This window comes from Narcine bancroftii, chromosome 13, assembly GCF_036971445.1.
Source record: "Narcine bancroftii isolate sNarBan1 chromosome 13, sNarBan1.hap1, whole genome shotgun sequence".
Taxonomy (NCBI): domain Eukaryota; kingdom Metazoa; phylum Chordata; class Chondrichthyes; order Torpediniformes; family Narcinidae; genus Narcine; species Narcine bancroftii.
The window spans coordinates 83776010-83799251 of NC_091481.1; the positions used below are offsets into that span (position 1 = coordinate 83776010).

Here is a 23242-nt window from a genome sequence, read left to right on the forward strand (position 1 = left end):
GACAGATGGGGAGGGACGATGGACAGATGGGGAGGGACGATGGACAGATGGGGAGGGACGATGGACAGATGGGGAGGGATGAGTTTTTAAAGGACTAGGGATTAAACACAGGATCAGGAAAGAGAATGAATTAGACAGGTGAATTAAAAATTAAATTTGCCACAGCAATGTTTTGAGAAAGTTCAAGAAAGGGAATAATATTGAAAGAGTTCTACAATGCGACAGCATGGTTAGTGTAGCAGTCAGCACAACGCTGTTGCAGTGCCAGCGATCGGGGGTTCGAATCCCACGCTGTCTGTAAGGAGTTTCTACATTCTCCCTGTGCCTTCGTGGGTTTCTTCCAAGTGCTCCAGTTTCCTCCCATCTTTAAACGTATGAGGTTTGTAGGTCAATTGAATGTATTTGGGAAGCACGGGCTCATAGACCAAAAGGGCCTGTTACAGTGCTCTATGTCTACATTTAAATTTTAGTTTCAGCATTTTTTGTAAATCTATGGTGACATTGCAAGCTAACTCTATGGCATGCAAAACTACGTTTTTCCATTGTACAAATTACAAAAATGAGTTCAATCCAATGAAGGGGTTGGGCTGTATAATTGTCATTTTGTTTTCCCAATTCATTCATGGCTGTGGCCAGTATTTAAAACCCATCTCTCACTGCCTTTCAAAAGGTGAAGGTGAGCTGCCTCCCTGAACACTGCAGCCTTTGTAACTAAGATCAGCCATGTTAGATGAGTTCTTTCAGGATTTTAATCGCAACAGCATCTACGGTATTTACAAGGGTGAGAAGTGCTGTATAATGGATGACTTGCACTTTTCTGAGGGAAGTTGAAGTTACAAGTTTGGAAAATGTGGTCAAAAAAAATCATTGGTGATTTGCTATTGAATCTTTTTGGGTGATATTTCAGAAAGAGTAATTGCTGAATATTGATCACTGACAATTACATGTCATTAAAAGGATATGTCATATTGATCTTTGCTTTTAATGGCTAAATAAAGCGAGTTAACGGCAAATAGTAGATTTGGAGAAAGATACTGATCTTACAACACTGGTGCAGCACCTTTCTCCACCTGACCCAACCTCCATGTTTCGTTGGGCTACCTGTACTCTCTGGCAAAGTACGTAGTGGTGTGCCTGTAAAAGTGAGTCAATGTGGCTGATGTTAGTTTTTCCCTTTCTGTTCCACTTGAGTCAGAAAGTCAGTGTACATTGATCATTAGTGAGAAATACTGCTCGTCCTTGCATGCCTGCTTCAAGTTAATAATGCTTGATATTTCAGACTAAGTCAAATGATCCTGATAACTTGAATGTTCTCTGAAATTTTGTGCTCACCTTCATTGCTATCTTTTTATTCTTTCTAGCTGGCATAATGCTAAGTGGCCTTCAGCGCAGTGAATGGTTAAACTTAAAACATTTAGGGCAAGCTTTGTCTCCAGGTCACTCTGTTCCCAGTTCTGAGCAGAATGCTGAATTGAATCCTTCTTTTCCTGGAGCTGAGTCGCATGGAGTTAGAGGTAAGTAAAACATTCTGCCTGAATGCAATGAAGTGTGCTGTTGGATAGTCAGGTTTGTGCATCCAAGATTTTGGAGGTGACAAGATTACTTGGCTTATAAGAAGGATACACGGTGCATCTTATGATAGAGATTTGGATTGTTTTAAGTTGCTGTTATCATGTACTTGCGTTTAACATCAGCTGTTGATAACACCGGACAACAATTTTTTCAAAAGGTTTGCTTCCTGGAAAAAAGGGAGTTATGACAGACCTCTTCCAGCTGAAGACTAATAATTTTAGATTTAGTGTATCACGCATTCAATTAACTTTTATTGAATTTAACATGTTTAATCGCATAATGATGCTGGCACATTAGCTGTTTTCACACCGCAGGCGAGTGGTGACCCTACTTTGTCACGGTGAAACTCTCGGGAATTCAGGACCTCCCGGGCCTTTCACACTGTAGCTCAAATTCTCGGGAATTTGCCCACCTCGGCGATTTAAGGATGGATCCCCCTCCCCCATCCAATGACGCATTATTATGCAGCGCCATTCGAGCTAATTTACCTTTTCATAAAAACTCTCTCACTGTTTTATTCAAATATTGAAAAAAAATCCTTAGAAAGTAAACAAGGTAGTGATTGAAATAAATATTGAATTCGTGGAAAAACATTCATTTTAATACAATTAACCCGACCATTCAAAGTTAATGGAAGATCTTTCCACTTAATCAAATCTGCTTTAATCCATCTTAATATAGGTACATAACTTAATTGATATAATGATTGATAATTCGTATCCATAAACACATCTAAATATTTAATTTTACTTGTCCACCTTAATTTTGTAATTGTTTTAAATTCAGAATAATCTCCCACTCCAACAGGTAAAATTTCACTTTTGTTCCAATTAACTTTATATCCTGATAATTCTCCAAATTTCAACAAGCACTCTTGCAATTGTTTCAACAAACGTTCCGGTTCCATTAAATATACAACACGTCATCCGCAAGTAAATTAATTTTATATTCTTCATTCTTAACCTACATCCCTCTAATTTCTTCATTTTGTTTAATAGCTTGAGCTAACGGTTCAATAACCAATACAAATAAGGCTGGTGACAATGGGCAGCCCTGTCGAGTTCAACGGGTCAATTTAAATGGTAAAGAAATCTGTCTATTCGTCACCACCCTAGCCATCGGGTTCGTATATAAAGCCTTAACCCAACCAATAAAAAAAAAGGCCGAATTAAAATTTCTCTAACACCTTAAATAAAAAATTCCACTCAACCCTATCAAAACCTTTTTCTGCATCTAATGCAACCACTATAGGATGGTTAGGTTGCTTTCGGTATGCATTGACCAAAGTAATTAATCGAAGTATATTGTCTGATGCATTTCTATTTTTAACAAAACCTGTTTGATCAATATGTACCAATTTAGGCAAATATTTAGCGAGTCTATTAGCTAATACTTTCGCTATAATTTTATAATCCACATTTCATAAAGAAACAGGTCTATACAAAGACACTTACAATGCATCTCTATCTTTTTACGGAATAACAGTTATTAAAGCACTCGAACATGATTCCGGTAACTTCTGATCATCAGTAACTTGATTCAACATTTCTCCAAATTCATTACATAAATGATCATAAAAAAATTTTTATAAAATTCCACTGGGAATCCATCGTCCCCTTGGGGACTTTCCGTTTGGTATTTCCTGAATAGCTTCCTTAATTTCAAAATCCGTAAAAGGTGATTCCAATTCTTGAGCATCAATTCCATCTAATACTGGTAACTTTAATTTAGATAAGTAAGAATCAATAAAACCATTATCCTGTTTCCCCTCAGAAGTATATAATTTTTGATAAAATGAATAAAATTGGTCATTAATTTCCTGAGGCTTATGTTATTATTGAATTCTTCTTAACAGCATTAATAATCCGAGATGTCTGTTCAGCTTTCAATTGCCAAGCAAGTACTTTATGAGCTCCTTCCCCCAACTCATAATAACGTTGTTTAGATCGATTAATTAAGCGCTCAAACTGATGAGTTTGTAAAGTATTATTACACAACTTCAACTCTCCAATGTAATTTTTTAAATCTTCTGTTACCCCTTTCTGAAAATCCTTCTCTAACTCAGCAATCTTATTTTCTAACTAAACTTTCTGCCATATATTGTTTCTTTACTTTCGTAGAATAACTAATGACCTGCCCTCTCAAATAAGCTTTTAAAGCATCCCATATTACAAAATGACTATCCACAGAATTAACATATTCAGACAGAAATAAAGAAATCTGCTCTTTAACAAAAATAACAAACTCTGGTTTTTTCAATAACATTACATTAAACCTCAATCGAAATGACAGACGCACTACCTCTGAACTTTCACAAGAAAAAAGTAATAATGAATGATCTGGTATAACTCTACTTTTATATTCAGCTTGTAATACTTTACCTTGTAAATGTGCTGATTCCAAAAATAAATCATTTCTAGAAAACTAATCATGCCTCGAAGAATAAAAAGAAAAATCCTTCTCTGTAGGGTTAACATTTCTCCAAATATTCACCAAATTTAAATCTTTCATTAACACATTAATTTGTGTTGCCATCTTTGATTTCCTTATACTCTTTGGGTTTCTATCCAATAAAGGGTCGAGAACACAATGAAAATCACCACCAACTAAAACATTTTCATTAGCTTGAGTTAACAATAAAAAAAACTTCTGAGATAAACTGCTATTCATCTATATTAGGGGCATAAAGATTCAACAAAGTCCACGATTCAGCAAAAACTTTACATTTCACTCTTAACACCCCACCAGCATATTCCTCTGAAGATCCCAATTCAAAAGGTAAATTTTTATCGATCAAAATCGCTACTTCCCTTGCCTTAGAATTAAAAGAAGTGAAAACTGACCAACCCAATCCCTTTTCAATTTCAAATGTACTTTCTCAGTCAAATGCATTTCTTGTAAAAAAGCAATATCAATTTTCATTTTTTTAATATGGGCCAATATTCTCTTTCTTTTGATTGGACTATTTAACCCCTGCACATTAAAAGTTGCAAAGTTCAATTGAGACATTTTTTTAAACTACTAATGTAATTATATACTATAAAATTCTTCTTTCTTCTTTGGCTTGGCTTCGCGGACGAAGATTTATGGAGGGGGTAAATGTCCACGTCAGCTGCAAAAAAAACTCCCTCAAAAAAATAAAGTAAAAATAACAAAACAAAAAATAATACAAAAACCACCTAAAGGTAGTAAAACCCTAAAAAAAACTGGGTGTGGTAAACCCACTAGTGGTAGATAACTATCAAAGTTTTCAGTGTCATCCACCCCCCCCCCCCCCACCCAGCCAGATACATATTGATTATTTAATCAAACACAATCAAACATAGTCCACGTGTTCAACCCAATGATTCCAAGCCCAATGACTGCTCCGGATCTTCAACTTCAAGAAGACTCTGTGTCAACTCTTCTTTCCTTCCATTCCTATGTCCATTTCCATTCACTCTCCTCTTAGGAGATAACGGAGGAGGAGATCCATTTCTTTGTAATTCCGGCAAAGATTTAGCAAAAACCAAGGCATCATTCTCAAAAAAATAAGATTGAAAATTACCATAGAAAACCTTCAAAATTGCAGGATAACGAAAAGCAAACTTGTAACCTTTTCGCCACAAAACATCTTTAGCCGTATTAAATTCTCGTTGTCTTCTAATAACCTGTTGAACCATTAATGGAGATCGATTCTGTCTTGCATTCTCTACTGCCATACATAGAATCGTTTCACGATCTTGATATTTTAAACAATGAATCGAAACAACTCTCGGTGCTTGTCCTGGAAGTGGTCTTCTTCTCAAAGCCCTATGAACCCTCTCCAATTCCAAACCTTCAGGGAAAAACTCTTTACCCAGCACCTCTGGGATCCAGCGCTTAAAAAATTTTATAGGGTCAGCACCTTCCATATCCTTTGGGAGACCAACTATTTTCACATTATTCCTCCGACTTTGATTTTCCAACGAATCAATCTTCTTCATTAAATCTCTTTTCTGAATCCCCCAATCTACAAAAGAGCCTTCCACTTTCTCCATTTTTTTCTCTATTTCGTTCCACCTGAGTTTGACACTCAGAAAGCTGTTTCAACTTTTTAAAAATTAGCTTGCACAGTATCTACTGATTGTATACATTTATTATTATCACTTTTAACTACAGTCATTTTCTGCTTCACAGTTGACATTTCATCACACAAAGTATTCATTTTTATTTTCATCTCCATAAATCCTTGAGTCATTTGAGTTGATACTTGTTTTGACATATTATGCATTTGCTGTATTTGACCAACAATCCCTTCCAAAACAGTAAACACTGAATCCAGTCCAGATTCCAGTTCCATTTTTTGAGATTCACCCTCTTTAACAGCAAGCTCCTCCTCCTGGACGTATTCCATTAAGGTAAGTTGCTCTTCTTCCTCAGTTCCCTTAAATGAACGGCTGCGGGACTGGACACCTGCCGCCGGCATCCCGACCTCTTCGGGATGCCGGCGCTCAGGCTCCCCCACAGTGCTGCTTTTGTCCAATAGCTCCCAGGTTCCCGAGGCCACACGCAGGTCAGGCAAAGCCTTTGGACGCGCAGAGGCGTCTTCTGACGCTACCCTGCATGCCACGGGCTGTCCAGCAAGATCAAGGTTCCCCTTATTGGTTGTGCCGCCCGCGCGCACGGCTTCACGTGGACGCGGGTCAGCAACAGCCGAACTCACCGATGTGCCGGCACCATCTTGCGGATGCAGGATCGGCACCGGAGTCAAAATCAAACGGGCTGGAGTCCTCTGAGGTTTTTAGACTCCCAAAGACGACTCCGTGGATTCAGCATTACAGGTAGGCCTCAATTCTTCCATGCTTTTATATGGTAGTTTTTACTGAAGCTGAGGTTTAGGCTCTTTCACAGTAGATGCCATCATAAAGCACTGTTATTTAAATAACTGTAAATCTTATTTTTAATCACTTTTAGACTATTAAAAAACCGGGTATTTAATGATCCAGCTGGGGAGAGGTGGAACACACGTCCTCCTTCTACGCCATCTTGCCACGTCCCCTCGCTTTCATCGGTTTCACAGTTTTCCCTGGATTGTACTTTTCAGTTTCACTAACTGACTGAATGACTGAGCTGTTAACTCTCTTTTTCCAACTGAAATGCCAAAAAGAGCATGTGACTCATGTCTTGCAAAACCCTCACCTTCTCCAGCAAACAACAGGAATTCTTTCTTCTTCTCAAGTTGTTATCTTAGATAAACAATCCAGAATTGACCTTTCTGTGAGCACTTTGCAGAAAGGGTACTGATAGACAGCATGACTCCAGCAAGACAGTGGTCAAGCATTTTATGACGTCAGTTCAATTAACGCCTACTTGAAAAAGGTGCTTCCATTCTCCAGAGATCCTGCAATGTGAACTCTTCAGTCTTTCAAATAAGATGTTTTAAAATGTGTGAATGTATGTGACCTACTCTAAAATCTTATAAATTCTCCCAAATATTAATATTATATAGCGGCGGCTTCACTCCTGCCACGGTTATACTTTTTTTAAAAAACTGTATGTGGTTGGAAAATGTTAGTGATTTTCATGATCAGAATCCTAAAGTCCATAAAATACACCCAAAACTGCTGAAGAAGCAAAGTCTTCATTGTCCAATGTAACCAATCACAATAATTTGGTCCACTAGTAACATTTAAAAATCACCAGAAAGCCCATTAATGCTGTACTAAATTCTTTATTGTCATTTAAGAATCTGAAGACCATACCTGGAGAATCAAAGTCAAATGGCATCATCATCAATTTAAATAAAATCATGACTTCTCCAGAAATGTGTCCTATTCATATGAATGTTGAATTCCATGCATTTAAAGGCACATGTTCAAGGGTTTCTAAGCTGAGACGTCTGGAAGATTAGAGTATTGGGTTCCACAGGAAGTCGGGCAGGAATGGAAAATGTTATTATCTGATTTAGACTCTGCACTGTAAGCCGGGACTTCTGCAGGGATAGAAGCAAATCATGAAAATCTGTGGACAACGTGGTGGAATAAAAACAAAATGCTGGAGAAACTCAGCTGGTCCTTTATGTAGCAAAGGTAAAAATACATAACTGACATTTCAAGTATTGAGTCTGGGTGAGTACATGGTCGTAATCAAAACGTTTATGTATTTTTTACCTTTACCTCGTAAAGGACATTGTTTTATCAGCTGAGTTTCTCCAGCATTGTACTTCTGCAGGGATACACTGTTATATCCTGGTACAAGGGTAGAAATTCTGCCCCAAAACAAAGTGCTAGAAACACTCACCATGCTCCGTAACATTTGTACAAAGAGAAATAGCTCATGTTTTAGGACAAAAACTGCCTCAAATCTCCCCAATCAGCCACATCTCCTGGCCGCTCTTAAAGGATTGCTCCTCGCCAGACCAGGTCATTCTGGTCTGGTCAACCTACATGTGATACGCTCCAGTCTTATAGTTAATAAAAGCCTTGATTTGGATTAAAAAAAATCTCTCCAATCAGTTTAGCTGAATCCATTGTTCACACTTTGGGTGTATCTGCTGCAGACATTTTGAGGAAGGGTGGGGGTGGGGGGGGGAAAAGAATCTCAGGGTTGTATATGATGTATGTACTCTGACAATAAATCTGAAATCTGAAAACAGGAAAAATCAATACATCGTCTTGTATTTGTTAACAGTCTTTGTGCTATTTGTGAATGGGCCTCCATTTAAATGGTATTTCTGTTGATTAAAACTTCCCTAATCTTTGAAATTAGGATGTCTATTAATGGGGTGACTGCAAACAAATGCCTTAATATCTGAAAATATTTGCATAGCACGGTTAGTGTAGTGGTTAGTTTAACACTATTATGGCGCCAGTGACCCAGGTTCGAATGCGGCACTCACTGTCTGTAAGGAGTTTGTACATTCTCCCTGTGTGTGTGTGGGGGTTCATACGGGTGCTTCGGTTTCCTCCCACCTTTCAAAAAGTTCCAGGGTTGTAGATTAAATGGGCTATTTGAGTGGCATGGGCTTGTGGACCGTAAGGGCCTATTACCATGCTGTATGTCTAAAGTTTAAAAAAAAAATGGAATTAAACTTCTGACTTTCTTTGGTGTTTACTTGTTCTGTGAATTTATTACTTGCAGAAACTGGGATTCCATTTATCTCCCGGACAGGCAAAACAAATGATCTCACTAAGATTAAAGGTTGGAAGAACAAGTTTAATCTGCAGCCTGGGTCACCTGATGACAAACCAAATCCATCACCTTCAAGTAAGCAAGAATATTTATTTACTTTCTTTAGCCATTCTTTGTATTGTGTATATTTGGAAACAAGGCTCAATTGCTCACTCAATTTGATTAAGTGTTCAGGCTCAAAACGTTGGTTATGTATCTTTGCTATATAAAGAATCTCCTGAGTTTCTCCAGAACTTTATTCTCTAACCGTCACTTAATTTCTTTATCTATTTACATTTTTTGATTTGTTTACATGTGTATGTTGCGTGCAGTTTTATTTTGCATTACCAATAAGAGGTAATTCTGCCTTGTCAGCAGGTAAAGAATCTCCAGGTAACATGCGGTGTCATGTATGTACTCTGACAATAAATCGGGGAAAAAAAAACTTGTGTATTAAACTACAATCACAGCATCTGCAGACTATTCCTGTTTAATTCGTGTTCTTTTTTCAATAGGTGCTACTGCCACAGTTATTAAAAACAGATCAGCGTTTGTTAGTGATCTGCTTGATGAATATCTGGAGAAAGAAGGGAAGATTATTGAGCAGCAGTCTCTACTGTATGACTACGTGATACCTGAAATTGGTTGTCATGCTTCTAGCCTGTTTGATTCACCGTGCAGCATTCAACAAAATGCTATTACTCATTCACCTGACTTCGTTTCACCACCAAAAAGTTCAAGTTTATTGGCCCATGTACCGAGGTACACTGAGAAAGATTGTTCACTTTACGCATCTTCCCATTTGGAAATGTCACCTGTGTTAGAGAAACACTTCAGTGTTACAAACAGGGGGATATTCATCAGAGATGTAAAAAACCGCAGAATGGCTGGGAAGACCAGGTGTAGAAAGCAGAACAGAAATTCTGTGGCTAAAAGGCCAAAACCATCCAGTCAACACAAGAATGCTTCACGATTACCTCATAATAATCGCCAGTCTGGACTTCGTGCTGCATTCCCACAGAAGGTGAGCAATTTAACATTGGCTTTTTCTTTAATGAACTTTGTTTACCAGGTAATGTATAATGGGAAATAAAATGCTTTTGGGTTAGCAATAAATAAATTACTTCTAACAGTATTGGGAGGATCATCTTCTCATGCACCAATGTAAGTTATCACCTGACCATCTTTAACTTATTGGGGTTTACAATAAGAAACAGTAATTGGAATGGTCGATTTAAAGAAAGTTAGCCAAATTAAGTGAAAAGAATGAAGTATGATGTGAGAAAATACAAATTAAATGAAGAGAATGGAAAGTGTATTTTCAAAAAAGCAGGACCTCGAGGTGCTCTCCTGATCATGGTACTTGGACCACGAGTAAGAGCAAAATTATATTCTACGACAATCTAGTCTTCTGGGACGGTCTTCTTCACTTAGCAGTTACCAATAAGCTATAGTCTGTATGATGTGAGAATGTTCTTGCCCCAATTTGCCAAAGCTTCTCTCCTGAACTACGAGTCTTGGAACTTCGATATGTTTTACTGTTCTTTTTTTTAAAAAAAAAAGAAGCCATTGAAACAGAGTTCTACAAATCTTGGCGTGGCGCACTTGGGATCAAGTCCCAAAGGTGGAAAGAAATTTGGTGTTTCAGGAAGTCAAAATGAAGCCATATACATTTCAGGTGAGGAGTCCCAACTTTGGATCTTGTCAGTATTTTGCACGAACCATTGTTCAAATGCAAGATTTGCCGAATATTTGATATTTGTCATGGAGATACCCAAACATGTCCATCATCTACACAGATTTCTTTTTCTAACATTTGTCCCCTAATCTTGAGATACTTAAATGTTATGTGAATCTTTTCCCACCACCATCCCCTCAGTCAGTGTCTTCCAGATTCTAACCTCTCTCTGGAGAGAATAATCTTCCACTAAACCCCTATAACTTTATTTCAAATTAGTGGATCTCGATTTTTTTTTTTTTTTTTTTTTTCCTCTTTCCGCCCCCCCCCCACTTACATACCATCATAGGATGGCATAGGTGCTTTGAGGTTAGTAAGGATTTACTTAATGTGGCACATGAGTGGGAGAAAAAATACAGGTTGAGAACCATGGCATTAAATCTATGCCTAATTTAATGCACCTCAGCTATGAGGAAGGTTACCCTCTTATAACTGAAATGCACCATTCAAGGCAACCGCCTGATATATCTCTTCAGTGCCCTCTCCAGTGCAATCTTTTCCTTTTCTTCCTAATAGCAGCCAAATTTGCATCTTATTTGGCCCTGGGGATTTATCCACTTGTAAACCCACAAAATCATCTAATACCTCCATTTTAATAATTCTATAGTTTCATTGTACCCCTCCCTGATTTCTTCAACCACAAGTGCATTCTTCATATATGAATTTGAACAAGTATAGTAAAGCCCTGGTATCTGGCTCCTATGGGGATTGGCGGATGCCAGATAAATATATTTTCCAGTTGCTTGAGACTTATTCTTACAATGCCTAACTAATACACCTGCATTCAGAATAAACAGTTTAAAAAGACAAGACTACTGTCCTGACCTTGCACTGAACAAACTTAATTTGCATGAATATATAAACCTTAAAGTATTTTACTTTATTTTCAGTTACATTCCTTGAAAACATTTAACCATTGCTGCATCTGCAGGTTCCTCCCCCCTCCACCGAGCCATCCAAAAGACGAACAATAATATTATAGACAATTAACTCCTCCCTCCCCTCCCCTAAGCTTACATAAAGCCTCTGACCGAGGCGATCCTTACTAAGCAGGGATGGGGAGATACTTTAAGAGAATCACCCCAACGGCGAGCAGCATCAACCAGCTCTTCATCAAACACAACTATTTAAACAGCTGCTATGAGCAAAACATGACCAAGGCACTTTGCTGACTGAATATTTGCTGACATCTTCACCAAACGTGTATGTGTTACCTATTATTTATTCTGATTTAATTTTTGAAAATTATTTTCCTTTTTTTTTGCCATTTGCTTCAGGTTGCTGGTTGCTTGAATTCCAGTTACCAGGGGTTTTACTGTGTTCATTTCTGACTTTGACTGCATCCTTTAGTCCACACACAGATTTTCCCCTTTGGCCTTTAATCTGCCCTGTTCTTTCCTATTGGCCTTCTTGACTTAAAAATACTATTTAAAAAAAAAAAATATATTTTTTTTTCACACTGTGAACCATATCAACCAAAATACATACAAACATTTCCCTCTTAAATATACACAGTGGCATTTTTTCCCCTTTTTTCACCCCTACCTTCCCTCCCCCTTCCCACCCCCCTCCAAACCCATTAAACGTTCTACATATACAATAAAACCATTAAACAATGTCATCGCACAATGAAAATAAACAAGAAAATTGTGTCATCTACTTTTACACACTGGATCAAGTCATTTCGTTGTCTTCTCATTTTAGGGGGTGGAGGTCCGAGGCAAGCCCTCTCTTATGTTCCATGTACGGCTCCCAAATTTGTTCAAATAATGTGACTTTATTTTTAAATTATATGTTACTTTTTCCAATGGAATACATTTATTCATTTCCATGTACCATTGCTGTACACTCAGGCTCTCTTCTGATTTCCAAGTTGACATTATACATTTTTTTGCTACAGCTAAATCTTTTTTGCGCTTCATCCAGTTTGAGGACTAATTCTTTACTACTTATATTACTTAGAAGAAAGATCTCTGGATTTTTTGGGATGTTGTTGACTTAAAAATACTATTGGTTATGACTTAATCAGTGATGGTGCATGTCCTATCAACAGATGACCACCCAAAGATCCCCTGCACGCACATGACTGTGTCGCCAAGTTTGGCTCCAACTCAACCTACCTCTATTGTTAGTCAAACACTGGAAATGACAAGCCAGAATGGAGATCCTGGTTAGATGGTGCTAGAACCCCAGACTTGCTCTCCGCATCTCCAGCGCCATTGAGCTTATTGTTGATTTTGGGAAGGGCCCATGATGTCTGTGCCAAATTAATCGAAATCTCTTCTGCCTGCATCACCTCCATGTTCCATATATAACATCTGAAATGCTGCCGATAAGCCCGTTCCAGGCTTTTTTTTAAAAAAAAAACACTTGCCCTACGCATTCTAAACCTCTCACCCATAAGTCATGTCCCCTAGTTTACCCTGGGGAGAAAAGATTCTGACCGTCTTCCCTATCCATGTCCCTCCTAATTTTATAAACTTCTCAGGTCTCTTTTCAGCTTGTAACAATCCAGAGAAGAATTCCCCAATTTATCCAATCTCTCCTTGTAGTTCATGCTCTTCAATCCAGAAAATCTCCTTGTAAGTCTCTTTGTTTCTGCACTGCCCATGAAATATCGTGTGATAAACGAGGGCCAAGAGAAAATTTTGATTTTTTAAATAAAAAAAATCCTCTAATCCTAATTTCTTCAACTCCTGCCTGATTGTACTTTTTTAATGATAATTTTTCTTCCTCAGATTATAAAACTGTTGAAGAAGCAGCAGAAAGATGCAAGCAGTTACCAATGACAACAAGCAGACCATCTGACTCTAAAGCTGTTGAGATAATATCCTACTGCGCATGGAATGAAAGTCGTGTTAAGATAATTAAACTGATTGCAGAGTGGGCTATGGCTAATAAACTTCCTTTTACACAACGGTTAGACAAATATGAAATTCATTTGGAAAAGAGAGAGGCGACTTTGTTTTCCCCCAGGAAACACATTGATTTGAGAGCAACTATCCAGAGTATCTCTGGCTCTGAATGTGTGTCTGACAAACCAATGGTGCAAACTATGGTGATTGAAGCTGTGGTCGGCAATTCCGCTTTTAAAACGAAGCTGAGTCATTTAATATCCAAGGTGAGCACATGTAACTTTTTCCTTCCTGCAAACTGTGGAATTGCTGTCACTTCCTTTGTCATCCATGTCCATTCAGTTAAAGTTTTGTTAAGATTGAGCTATAGGAACATGTAATCGAGCAATTTATTTTTCTCTGGAAATCGCTCAAGTGTTGGTGTCCTCTGGGACACGTACCTTGTACTTTGGCGTACAAGTTGACCCCCATTCTTCGGGCTGTCCGGGGCTCCCAGGACAAAATGTTTTGAAACACCCCAACCGCAAGTAACAAAGCTGTAAATTAAGTAAGATTAAGGAAAAAACCCCGGCCTACCAGGCAGGAGCGGCGATGGTGACGTCAGGGTCCCAGGTAGGAACGGTTATGGCGGTGTCCAGCGGTGGGCAGGTGTCGGGGAGATGCTTCCACATCGACTTGTTCGCTGAATCGACGTCATTCTGGTTTTTTTAAATTTAAGATCTTAAAAGCATATCCGCCATACAAGTTGACCCTCATTTTCTTGAGTGACTTTTGAGGGTTGTACGACTCAACTTGTACGCCAAAATATACAGTACTTGCAGAGTCTTCTGATGAGGTTGTATGTCTTTCATCACTGGATGCGATTTTAGTTGAATCAAGTTGGGGACGACAGTAACTCGCTCATGATTCAGGATTCGAGCAGCCTCAAGCAAGAAAAGAAATAGAAGAAAATAGATTTTAAAAAATGGGAAGTTTAAATTTGGCGCCCATTGCGATCAGTTCATCAATCCTGCAACCTGCAGTCTCAAGCAACCAGCTAATACATTTATCCGGCAACTACCAATCCCCATAGGAGCCAGATACCAGAGGATTTTATTGTATTAGGTTTCTTTCTGGGTTCTTTCGTAATTTATTCATCTTTTTCATTATCATCCAATTGTTATTATAGGCTGATCACATTATCTGCACAAGTATCATTTCATTTTTTGTGACTTTTATTGGGCATATTATGAAAGTGTTGAACAGGCCTCTACTTCCTCAGGAGTTTGCGGAGGAGCTAGTGGAGTTGTTCAAGTGAACCGGTACGGACTTGAAGGGCCAACATGGCCTGTTTCCGTGCTGTAAACTGTTATATGGTTATATGGTTATGGTTGTAATTGGGTGGCACAGGCTCATGGGCCAAAAGGGCCTGTTACTGTTCTGTAGGTCCAAATTTAAATTGAGCCAAATAGGTTGCAATATCACAGTACTGCAGATCATCATTTATAGAGTGATTAGGTTCTAATTTGAATGCGGATCTTGTGAAGGAAACCTGAAAACAGCTTGATGCATTGTGACCCTAAGATTGCAGAATTGTGTATGCATTTAAAGAAAATAGTTACTGGCCTTAGGCTAAGGGGGTGGGTCAGGTGTGAAGGCTGTGGACTGTGGTGGGGGTGAAGAGAAAGAGAAGACATCATGTCTCAAAATCATCTCTTCCTTCACTGATACCATAATTCAAATGGTTAGATATTTTTAGAACATTGCAGCACAGTAAACTTTGGCCCACAATGTAAACCCACTCCACCACAATCTTAATTTTTCCCTACCCTTAATGGATCTGTGTTAATATTTAGGTTAATGTTAAGCTATATTTCCTATAAATAGGTCTGGGGTAATGTAGTGGATTTGGAACAGGGTGACCCACATCCATATAATACATTCAGAAGTGAGAGAGTCGTGACGTCTGCAAGTCAAGAGTTGTGATGGTCACATGGTTTCCAAGAAACTGGAACTGACAACTGTTAAAGATTCCAGTAGATACTCACATGGTTTCCAGGAACTTAGACTGATCTTATTGTAACATCACATGATGTCAGAGAACGATATACTGAAGGCAGAGAGACATTTTCCTTAGAAGTCCTGGAAAGGCAGGACTTGTATTATCCTTATAGCAGGTGCCCAACGTAAGTGGCTTTTAAACAAGTAAGACCACTTCTGACTGCTCTTTTAAGAAAAGAGAGACAGCCTTATGTGCCCAGAAGGTGATCACTCCTGTTTAAGAAATAACTCGTTGTGAAGATCACAGTTCTTCAACTCTAACAAGAAAGGGGGAAACTTGTGAAAACACTCGTGAAGAAAGAGCTCATCAAGAGACGTGATTTTAAAGCGATATGAAAATATAATGTTTAAATGTGCTTTATAATTCTGAACTGCAATTGAAAAGGATCAACAAGATGTTTGAAATTGGACTTTAAAATTGACTTTTTCCAGAATCAATCTTAAATTGTAAAGGTTTGGGACTTTTGACACATGCATCCATATTCTTGCATGTGTGCAAAGTGAGGTTAAGTTTAGAGATAAGTAGGATGTTGTTAATAGTTTAATAAAAACTATTAATTTGAATATACTGCCGTCTGGTGAATTTTCCACTGCTGTTCCTTTGTTAGTACTATCGTTTGTAACACTATCTCACACCCATATTCAATAGTTATTCCATAAAATGCTTGGAATGAAATCCTCATCTGTGGAGAATATTTGCTTAAATGGTCGGAATACCTACGGGAAGGAATAAAATCAAGGACGTTACATTGAGATAAATTTCCTGCAGTGTTTCACTAGATTCTTAAATATTTTTGTGTTTCAGGTTTCCAAGAATAATTCCAGCCCGCCGCCTGTTGAACAGCGTAAATCACTGGTTCACGTTGTGATGGATTTAGAAAAAAATGCATCTTCACCTGAAAGGGCCCCAAGTGTAACCAATTGCAATACTTCCCTCTCTAATAGTAAGTAAAGCTCATGGCCTGTATTGGAGTACCTGTCATCTTATTTCTTCAGTATAGTAAATTCATGTTTGGATGGTACCTTTTTAAAGCAGAGTGACACCCCTCAAGCATCTCCGTGCCTGAATAAAGCTTTCGTAATTAATACTGGACCCTTTAAATATTTCTATGTGGATTTATTAAGTTATCAAGGAGCCTTTTTAGTGAAGGGTATTACATTTCCTTCATTGCTTTGACCTGATGAGACAAATTCAACAGCAAAATGTGGACTCCTCTCTGATCTATCTGTCAACCAATGCTGTTAAATACTAGAGACACAAGAGAGTACAGGCGCTGAAATCTGGAGCAAAAATGACGTGCCGCAGGAATTAAGCCACCTCTCTCCCAAACTTCACCATCAGTCTTCCCATCTTTCACTCCCCTCTTGTTCACCAATCCCCTGCTGCCCCCCTGTGTCATCCTTCCCAGCCTCTCCTTGTGCTGGCTCTCTTCCCCTCTCCACAGTCGGTCTTAGTGAAGAGCTTTGACTCAATGTTGACCATTCCTTTCCCCCTCCCAACACCCCCGCCCAGTTGCCATTCGACCTGTGAGTTCCTCCAGCAATGTTTTTTTTTATTTTGCTCCATTGATTACTACCCTTTTATTTAATCATCAATCTTATTTACACTGACTTACAGCTATTCCAAAACTTATCCATTGACTTTCAGTGCCTCCAGTATGATATACAGAAGATTATTTTCCCTTTTTATTGATGCCACATCAAAACTTATGAAAAATAAAAGCGTGTAGATTAATGATTGGACACGTGGAATGTACTATGGGCAAATGTGAAATTGTCCACTTCGGCAAGAATTTTAAAATGTTATCTAATAGGTGGGAATTGAAGTGTTATCCTAGTACATGATCTGTGAAAGGCAAGTGTGCCGATGTTACAGGTTGTTCGGAAAGAGAGGAAAATGTCATCATTTGGTGCAGGGGAAGTGAATGCAAAACTGGGGACGTTGTGCTTCAGTTATGGATCGTTTTATTTAGTGCAACACTTGCGGTACCAGCGACCCGTGTTCGAATCTGGTGCTGTTTCTAAGGAGTTTGTAAATTCTTCACCACGTCTGTGTGGGTTTCCTCCCACTCTTCCAAAAATACAGGGATGGGAAGTTAATTGGATTACTTGGGCAGCATGGGTTCATGGACCAGAAGGGCATGTTTCCATGCTGTACGTCTAAATTTAAAGATGTTAATACTTTGGAAGTAGTCAAGAGAATGTTTGCAAGACAGACCTATGGTTGTCATGTGAAAATGGTTGGACAGGCGAGGCTTGCATCTACAGAGTGCAAAGGCCAGACTGATAGACAACAGATTTTGAATGGTCTGGACAGGTGGATATGGATATTTTCTCCTGGGAAAATCCAGATCAAAGGATCATACTTTCCAAATAAAAAGTTGACAGATGAGACAGCGTTTTCCTTTAAGAATTGCAAGACTTTGGAACCCTCAAATTGTAGAAACAGTATTGGAAAAAATAAGGAAATGTGTGGATTCTTGTAAAGCAAGGATGTGAAGGTTATAGGAGGTAGACATAACTGGGGAAACAGATCAGACACGATCTGGAGCAAGCTTGAGGCGTCAAGTGACCTGCTCCTAATTTGTAGATTTGTCTTTACTGGTTTGGGTGGCCATGTTATCTGTGTAACAGATGTATTTGTAAAGTGATACACTTGGGCTTAACTTTGAAATGTAATAAGTCATGCAACGCGGCAGTGAGTTGAAGAGAGACAATATTCAGTGGGTAAAGCTCTCCCTGAAGGATTCTGGTTTGATTATCCAGTGTGAATCATGAAGGATTACTGTAATCCTGTTCGAAATGGCAAAAAAAAACCCCAGTAACAATGATGAGAGATTTAATGGAAAGATTGTGAAAATGTCAACCTGTGTGGCGACCTTGAGGGATGTATGGATTTGCGCCCCAAGGTCCCTCTGTTTACTCACACATTTAATGCTGTAAATCAGTGGTATATAACACAAACATAAATAGAGCTATAAGCAATAACATCTTTTGAAACAAACTGCTGTGAATAATCATATCCTTCACCTTCGTATCCCTTTTTGTTGCAGTGGAGGAGAAAGCTCAGTCACTTCCTGTGTTGATAAACCAGCAAAGGGAACAAGATATTTTTGTTACAACTACTGACACTACAGTGAACAATGTTCCCAAAGCCCCCTCTTCTATTAAACCCGCTGTCACTACATTCCAGAAAGTTGGGGCTTTGACCAGTAGAACTTTAACACCTCTTTCAAGCTGCTTTGTGAATCCTGTTACATCACAGAACAAAACTGAAACCCCATCTACTACAACCCGTTACATACTACGCAAGACCAATTCTTCTGGATTGTCTTCAGGTAGGCTTGATATTGATAATTTCTAGTCAGGGTTGGCCTAGCGGCTAGTGCAATACTGTCACAGCGCCAGCGATCAGGACTTGGGTTCGAATCCCGCGCAGTCTGTAAGGAGTTTGTACGTTCTCCCTGTGTCTGCGTGGGTTTTCCCCAGGGGCTCCGGTTTCCTCCCACCCTTCAAAACGTACAGAGGGTTGTAGGTCAATTGGGTGTAAATTGGGCGGCAGGGGTTCGTGGGCAGAAATGGCCTGTAACGATGCTGAATGTATGTCTAAATTTTAAATTTAAATCTGCAAAGATGCAATTTTATTAGCCTGATCTGTGGCCTACTGTGTACTAATTTCAAATGCTATATCAGAATCAGAACTTATCGTCAAGAACACTTCATGAAACGTGTTGTTTTGCGGCAGTATTGCAATTCAAATATTGCGATAAATTACATTTCAAAATAAATAAATTGTGTGGGAGTGGGGGGGAAAAAAGGAGAAAGTGAGGTAGGTACATTGTCTATTTAGAAATCAGATGGCAGAGGGGAAGAAGCTGTCCTTGTGTTGTTGGGTGCTCATCTTTGGGCTCCTGTACTTCCTTCCTGATGGTAGCAGAGTGAAGAGGGAATGGCCTAGGTGGTGGGGGTCTTTGAGGATAGAGGCTATTTTTCTTTTTAAAATATTTTTATTAATAATTAAAGTATAAACAATTGAACACTACAATTATACAACATAACTTGAAGAAAAGGAAAATAGCATTTTCCAAAATGTGAACACAATTCAAAAAATACAGAGTACATTAGTAATACTATATCAAAGCATGACATTAAAAAAACTCAACCCTAAAGAGAAAAAAAGGAAAGAAAAGATGAAATTTTAAATTCTTTTCAAGAAAGTTTAAAAAAAAATTTTTTAAACCGCTTTACAATTCTCTTTCCTTCTCTTCTCCTTCAATAATTTTATCATTGTTAACATTATTTGCAGTTGAACAAAACTGTTATCAATTATGTCAAATTCAAAAGAAAGGGGGAAAAAATACTCAGAAAAGGAAGGAAAAAACCTTATAAATCAAAACCTCAACCCCTCAACCACTAAGCAAGGCTTTTTTTTAAAGAAAAGCTACACGGGAATCAAATGGTGCCAACCTGGAACCAGACAGCACAGCACTAAAGCATCGAAATCGTTGTTCTATGAAGGACATTGTTTGACCTGCCGAGTTTCTCCAGCATTTTGTTTTCACTTCAACTACGGTGTCTCAGATTTTCGTGTTTTACTTAAAATGCTCTGATATTGATTCCACTGTCATCTCAACCTTGAAAATCTTTTGGCAGAAGGGGAAAGTCATTGAAAACTTCCTGTAAAATCTTGTCTACTTTTGCAAATTACAGGGTTTATTGTGCTTTTAAAAAAAACATTAAATCCCTTTCTGTTAGGACCAACTGAATCTCTTGATCAAGACGGACAACGGTGCTCCATCACTGTCCCAAGCACATTGAAGCTGCGACCAGGAGACAATGTTATGCTTCAGCCTATTAAATCTGCAGATGGCCGACAGTTGTATAAACACTCCAGTGGCAAAATATTCCAACTAGTTTACACAAAGGCTCCAGAACAAATCCCAGTGCAGCAGTCTGACAACCCTCAATCACTGACTCTCGGTATGTAATGTAGAACACTTGCTGAATACGGCATATGCTGTCGTACAGGACGATCCAAAACTTAAAAATTTCACCTTAAGATTACACCGAGTCTAAAGTTCTTCCCCTTGACAAGGAAGTTGTAACATTGCCACCATCTTCCTGCTGGCTCCAACGCAATCTCACACATGCCCCATTATTTATTTGCAAGGTCTCAGTGCTCCTCTGCAGGGTCCATCCACCTGATCCAACTGGTCTGGCTTTAAACAACCTGTTACAGGAGCCGACGGTGGTTTATTTAAAAATATCCAAATATAATTTAAACCTTTTAAATGATCATTTGTTATTAAAATATTGTAATTTACTTTTTAACAGCATCCACTGGTCAGCGTTAAGTGCCAGATTTAGGGGGGGTCGTTTTATTCAAAAGGTATCACTCAAAAACCAACATTTTTGGTGTAAATTTCAGGGTTGTCCTATACACGAGTCATCCTGTACAACTGCATATCTTGGCTTGGCTTCGCGGACGAAGATTTATGGAGGGGTAATGTCCACGTCAGCTGCAGGCTCATTTGTGGCTGACAAGTCCGATGCGGGACAGGCAGACACGGTTGCAGGGGAAAATTGGTGGGTTGGGGTTGGGTGTTGGGTTTTTCCTCCTTTGTCTTTTGTCAGTGAGGTGGGCTCTGCATATACAGTGTTCTTTACTGGTGTATTATCTTTGTTATTCAAAGTTTGTATCTCGGCATCCAATCTTCCTGCAATTGTTAGAGGAAAACTGATCAGGGGAAAGTGTGGTATCCGACTCGCTCACCTTGGGATTTTTAACCACCAAAGTACTGTAGCATTTTGGGAGATTACAGCCATACAGTATTTAGTGAAGGTTTTGTAATCTCATGTCATGTTATTGCTTTGTGGGTAAGGAATACCTAATGAGTCTTAAGTGCAGTGAAGCCAAGCTCACAAGGTGTAGAGGTGCTTCAGGTGATTAGCAGAAAGATACCAGGGGGAAGTACGCGATAATTGATATCCTTTTTGTATCCTGAAAATTGCAATGTCTGTTGAATAATGTTGTTTTTCAAGATTCCTTTATATAAAAGCAGTAAAATTTACACCAAATCACCTTTACTCTGCTGTTAGGCAGACAGATTCGCCATTAGCAGAAATTGCCGGATGCCTCCTTACAGTCAGAGAAAGAGAAGCAAAAGAAAATTTCCCAAAGTAATTTTTTCCATGCTTGCCACTTTCAAACCTGTGAACATTTCATGGTTGTTCACAAATCTTGAACTTGTACATGATGTTCTGCTGACCTAACCAAATTTACTTGTATGTTCAAGATTTTAAAGCACATTTCATAGTGTCTCACAATCTAAAGGTTGCTTTAATTTCCTGAGACTGGCTGAATTGAGGATTATTATTTGAAGTGAGCAGGTTTGTTCAAGCACGTGTGTCTTATATCGAGAAGCTTTTAATCTTTTTGAGATGATTGCGTGTCTGCCAGTCCCGCATCGGACTTGTCAGCCACAAACGAGCCTGCAGCTGACGCGGACATTACCCCTCCATAAATCTTCGTCCGCGAAGCCAAGCCAAAGAAAGAAGAAATGTTTTGTTAAGTAAGGCTTGGTACAGTATTTTGGTAGAAGCTGTAGGTGATTTGAAGATTAATATTTTAATTACAGGAACCTCTCCGCTGCTTGAAATACATGCACCTTCTGCTGCTTCAGAAGATGATAACAACATTCCTCATCATTTAACAGGTGCTACAAGTTCAGAATCATACACCAAAAATAGTTCGTTGGAAACAAGTGCCAGTCCCTGCACTTCTGCATCTCGGTGCAATGACGTTGCCGGTGAGACTGTAGCACTACCACTTCAGAGAAACTCCACCTCTTGGAAGAGGGTGGATGACATTTCCCCCCTCCAATCGCTGCATCTCTTTCCCGAAACCATCACAACAGAAGTCGGACAACACGACAGACCGTGTAGCGTCAGTCCTTTGGCGGATTGCCGATCCAAACCAACTACCGATGAGTTAAATGCTGATGTACTTGACTTGAAAGTGGAAATTGATCTAATGAAATTGCCTGAAGCAGAAGAATTCAGTGAAAGCACCGGTCCCGTCAGAAGCTTTCCTGTGCAAAGTAGAGGCATTTCTGTCACTGAAACTTATGAAACAAAATGGGTACCAGAAAACAGCAAATTTGAAGAGTATGAAAGGACTGACTGCACATTACCATTTAAACGTGAGATTAACACTCACGGCGCCACAGAAACTATTGTTCAGAGGAAGAGGGATGTATCTGAAACAAACACCTGTCAGCTGGTTGATCCCGACAATTCTGAAATATGTGCTGTGACTGTAAAAGAGGAACCTATAGAAGATGCATATCAAAGTTCCAAGCTGTGGAACCGGTCATTCAATTTAAGCACAGAAGCTGTGACTGAAGCAGAATTGGGTGTACAGGTATGTTCGGAAGAAAAAAAAAATTATGTTTCATAGAAACATAGAAAATAGGTGTAGGAGGAGGCCGTTTGGCCCTTCAAGCCTATACCACCATTCATTCTGATCATCCACTCAGTACCCTGTTCCAGCTCTCTCTCCATACCCCTGGTCACAAGTACTAAATCTAACTCTCTCTGAAATATAGCTATGGAACCGGCCTCAATCACTTCCTGTGGCAGAGGATTCCGTAAATTCACCACCCTCTGAGAGAAAAAAATTCTTCCTCATCTCAGTCTGAAAGGACTTCCCCTTTATCCTTAAACTGTGACCCCTGGTTCTAGACTTGCTCAACATTGGGAACAATCTCCCTGCATCTAGCCTGTCAAATCCCTTAAGAATTTTGAAGGTTTCTATTAAATCTCCTCTTAATCGTCTAAACTCCAGCGAGTACAAGCCCAGTCGTTCTAGCCTTTCTTCATATGCAAGTCCCGCCATCCCTGGTAT

General features: G+C 39.0%; 1 protein-coding gene across 1 annotated transcript in view; it reads left to right on the forward strand.

Moving 5' to 3' along the window:
* The window catches only part of LOC138748271 (uncharacterized), a 73164-nt gene that overhangs the window by 13780 nt on the left and 36142 nt on the right, over positions 1–23242 (forward strand). The window contains exons 4-12 of the mRNA XM_069908140.1: positions 1362–1514; positions 8674–8799; positions 9219–9727; positions 10267–10381; positions 13180–13562; positions 16142–16280; positions 18390–18674; positions 20092–20316; positions 21975–22759. Of these exons, the coding sequence (XP_069764241.1) occupies positions 1362–1514; positions 8674–8799; positions 9219–9727; positions 10267–10381; positions 13180–13562; positions 16142–16280; positions 18390–18674; positions 20092–20316; positions 21975–22759 (2720 nt within the window). The remainder of the gene's footprint in view (positions 1–1361; positions 1515–8673; positions 8800–9218; positions 9728–10266; positions 10382–13179; positions 13563–16141; positions 16281–18389; positions 18675–20091; positions 20317–21974; positions 22760–23242) is intronic.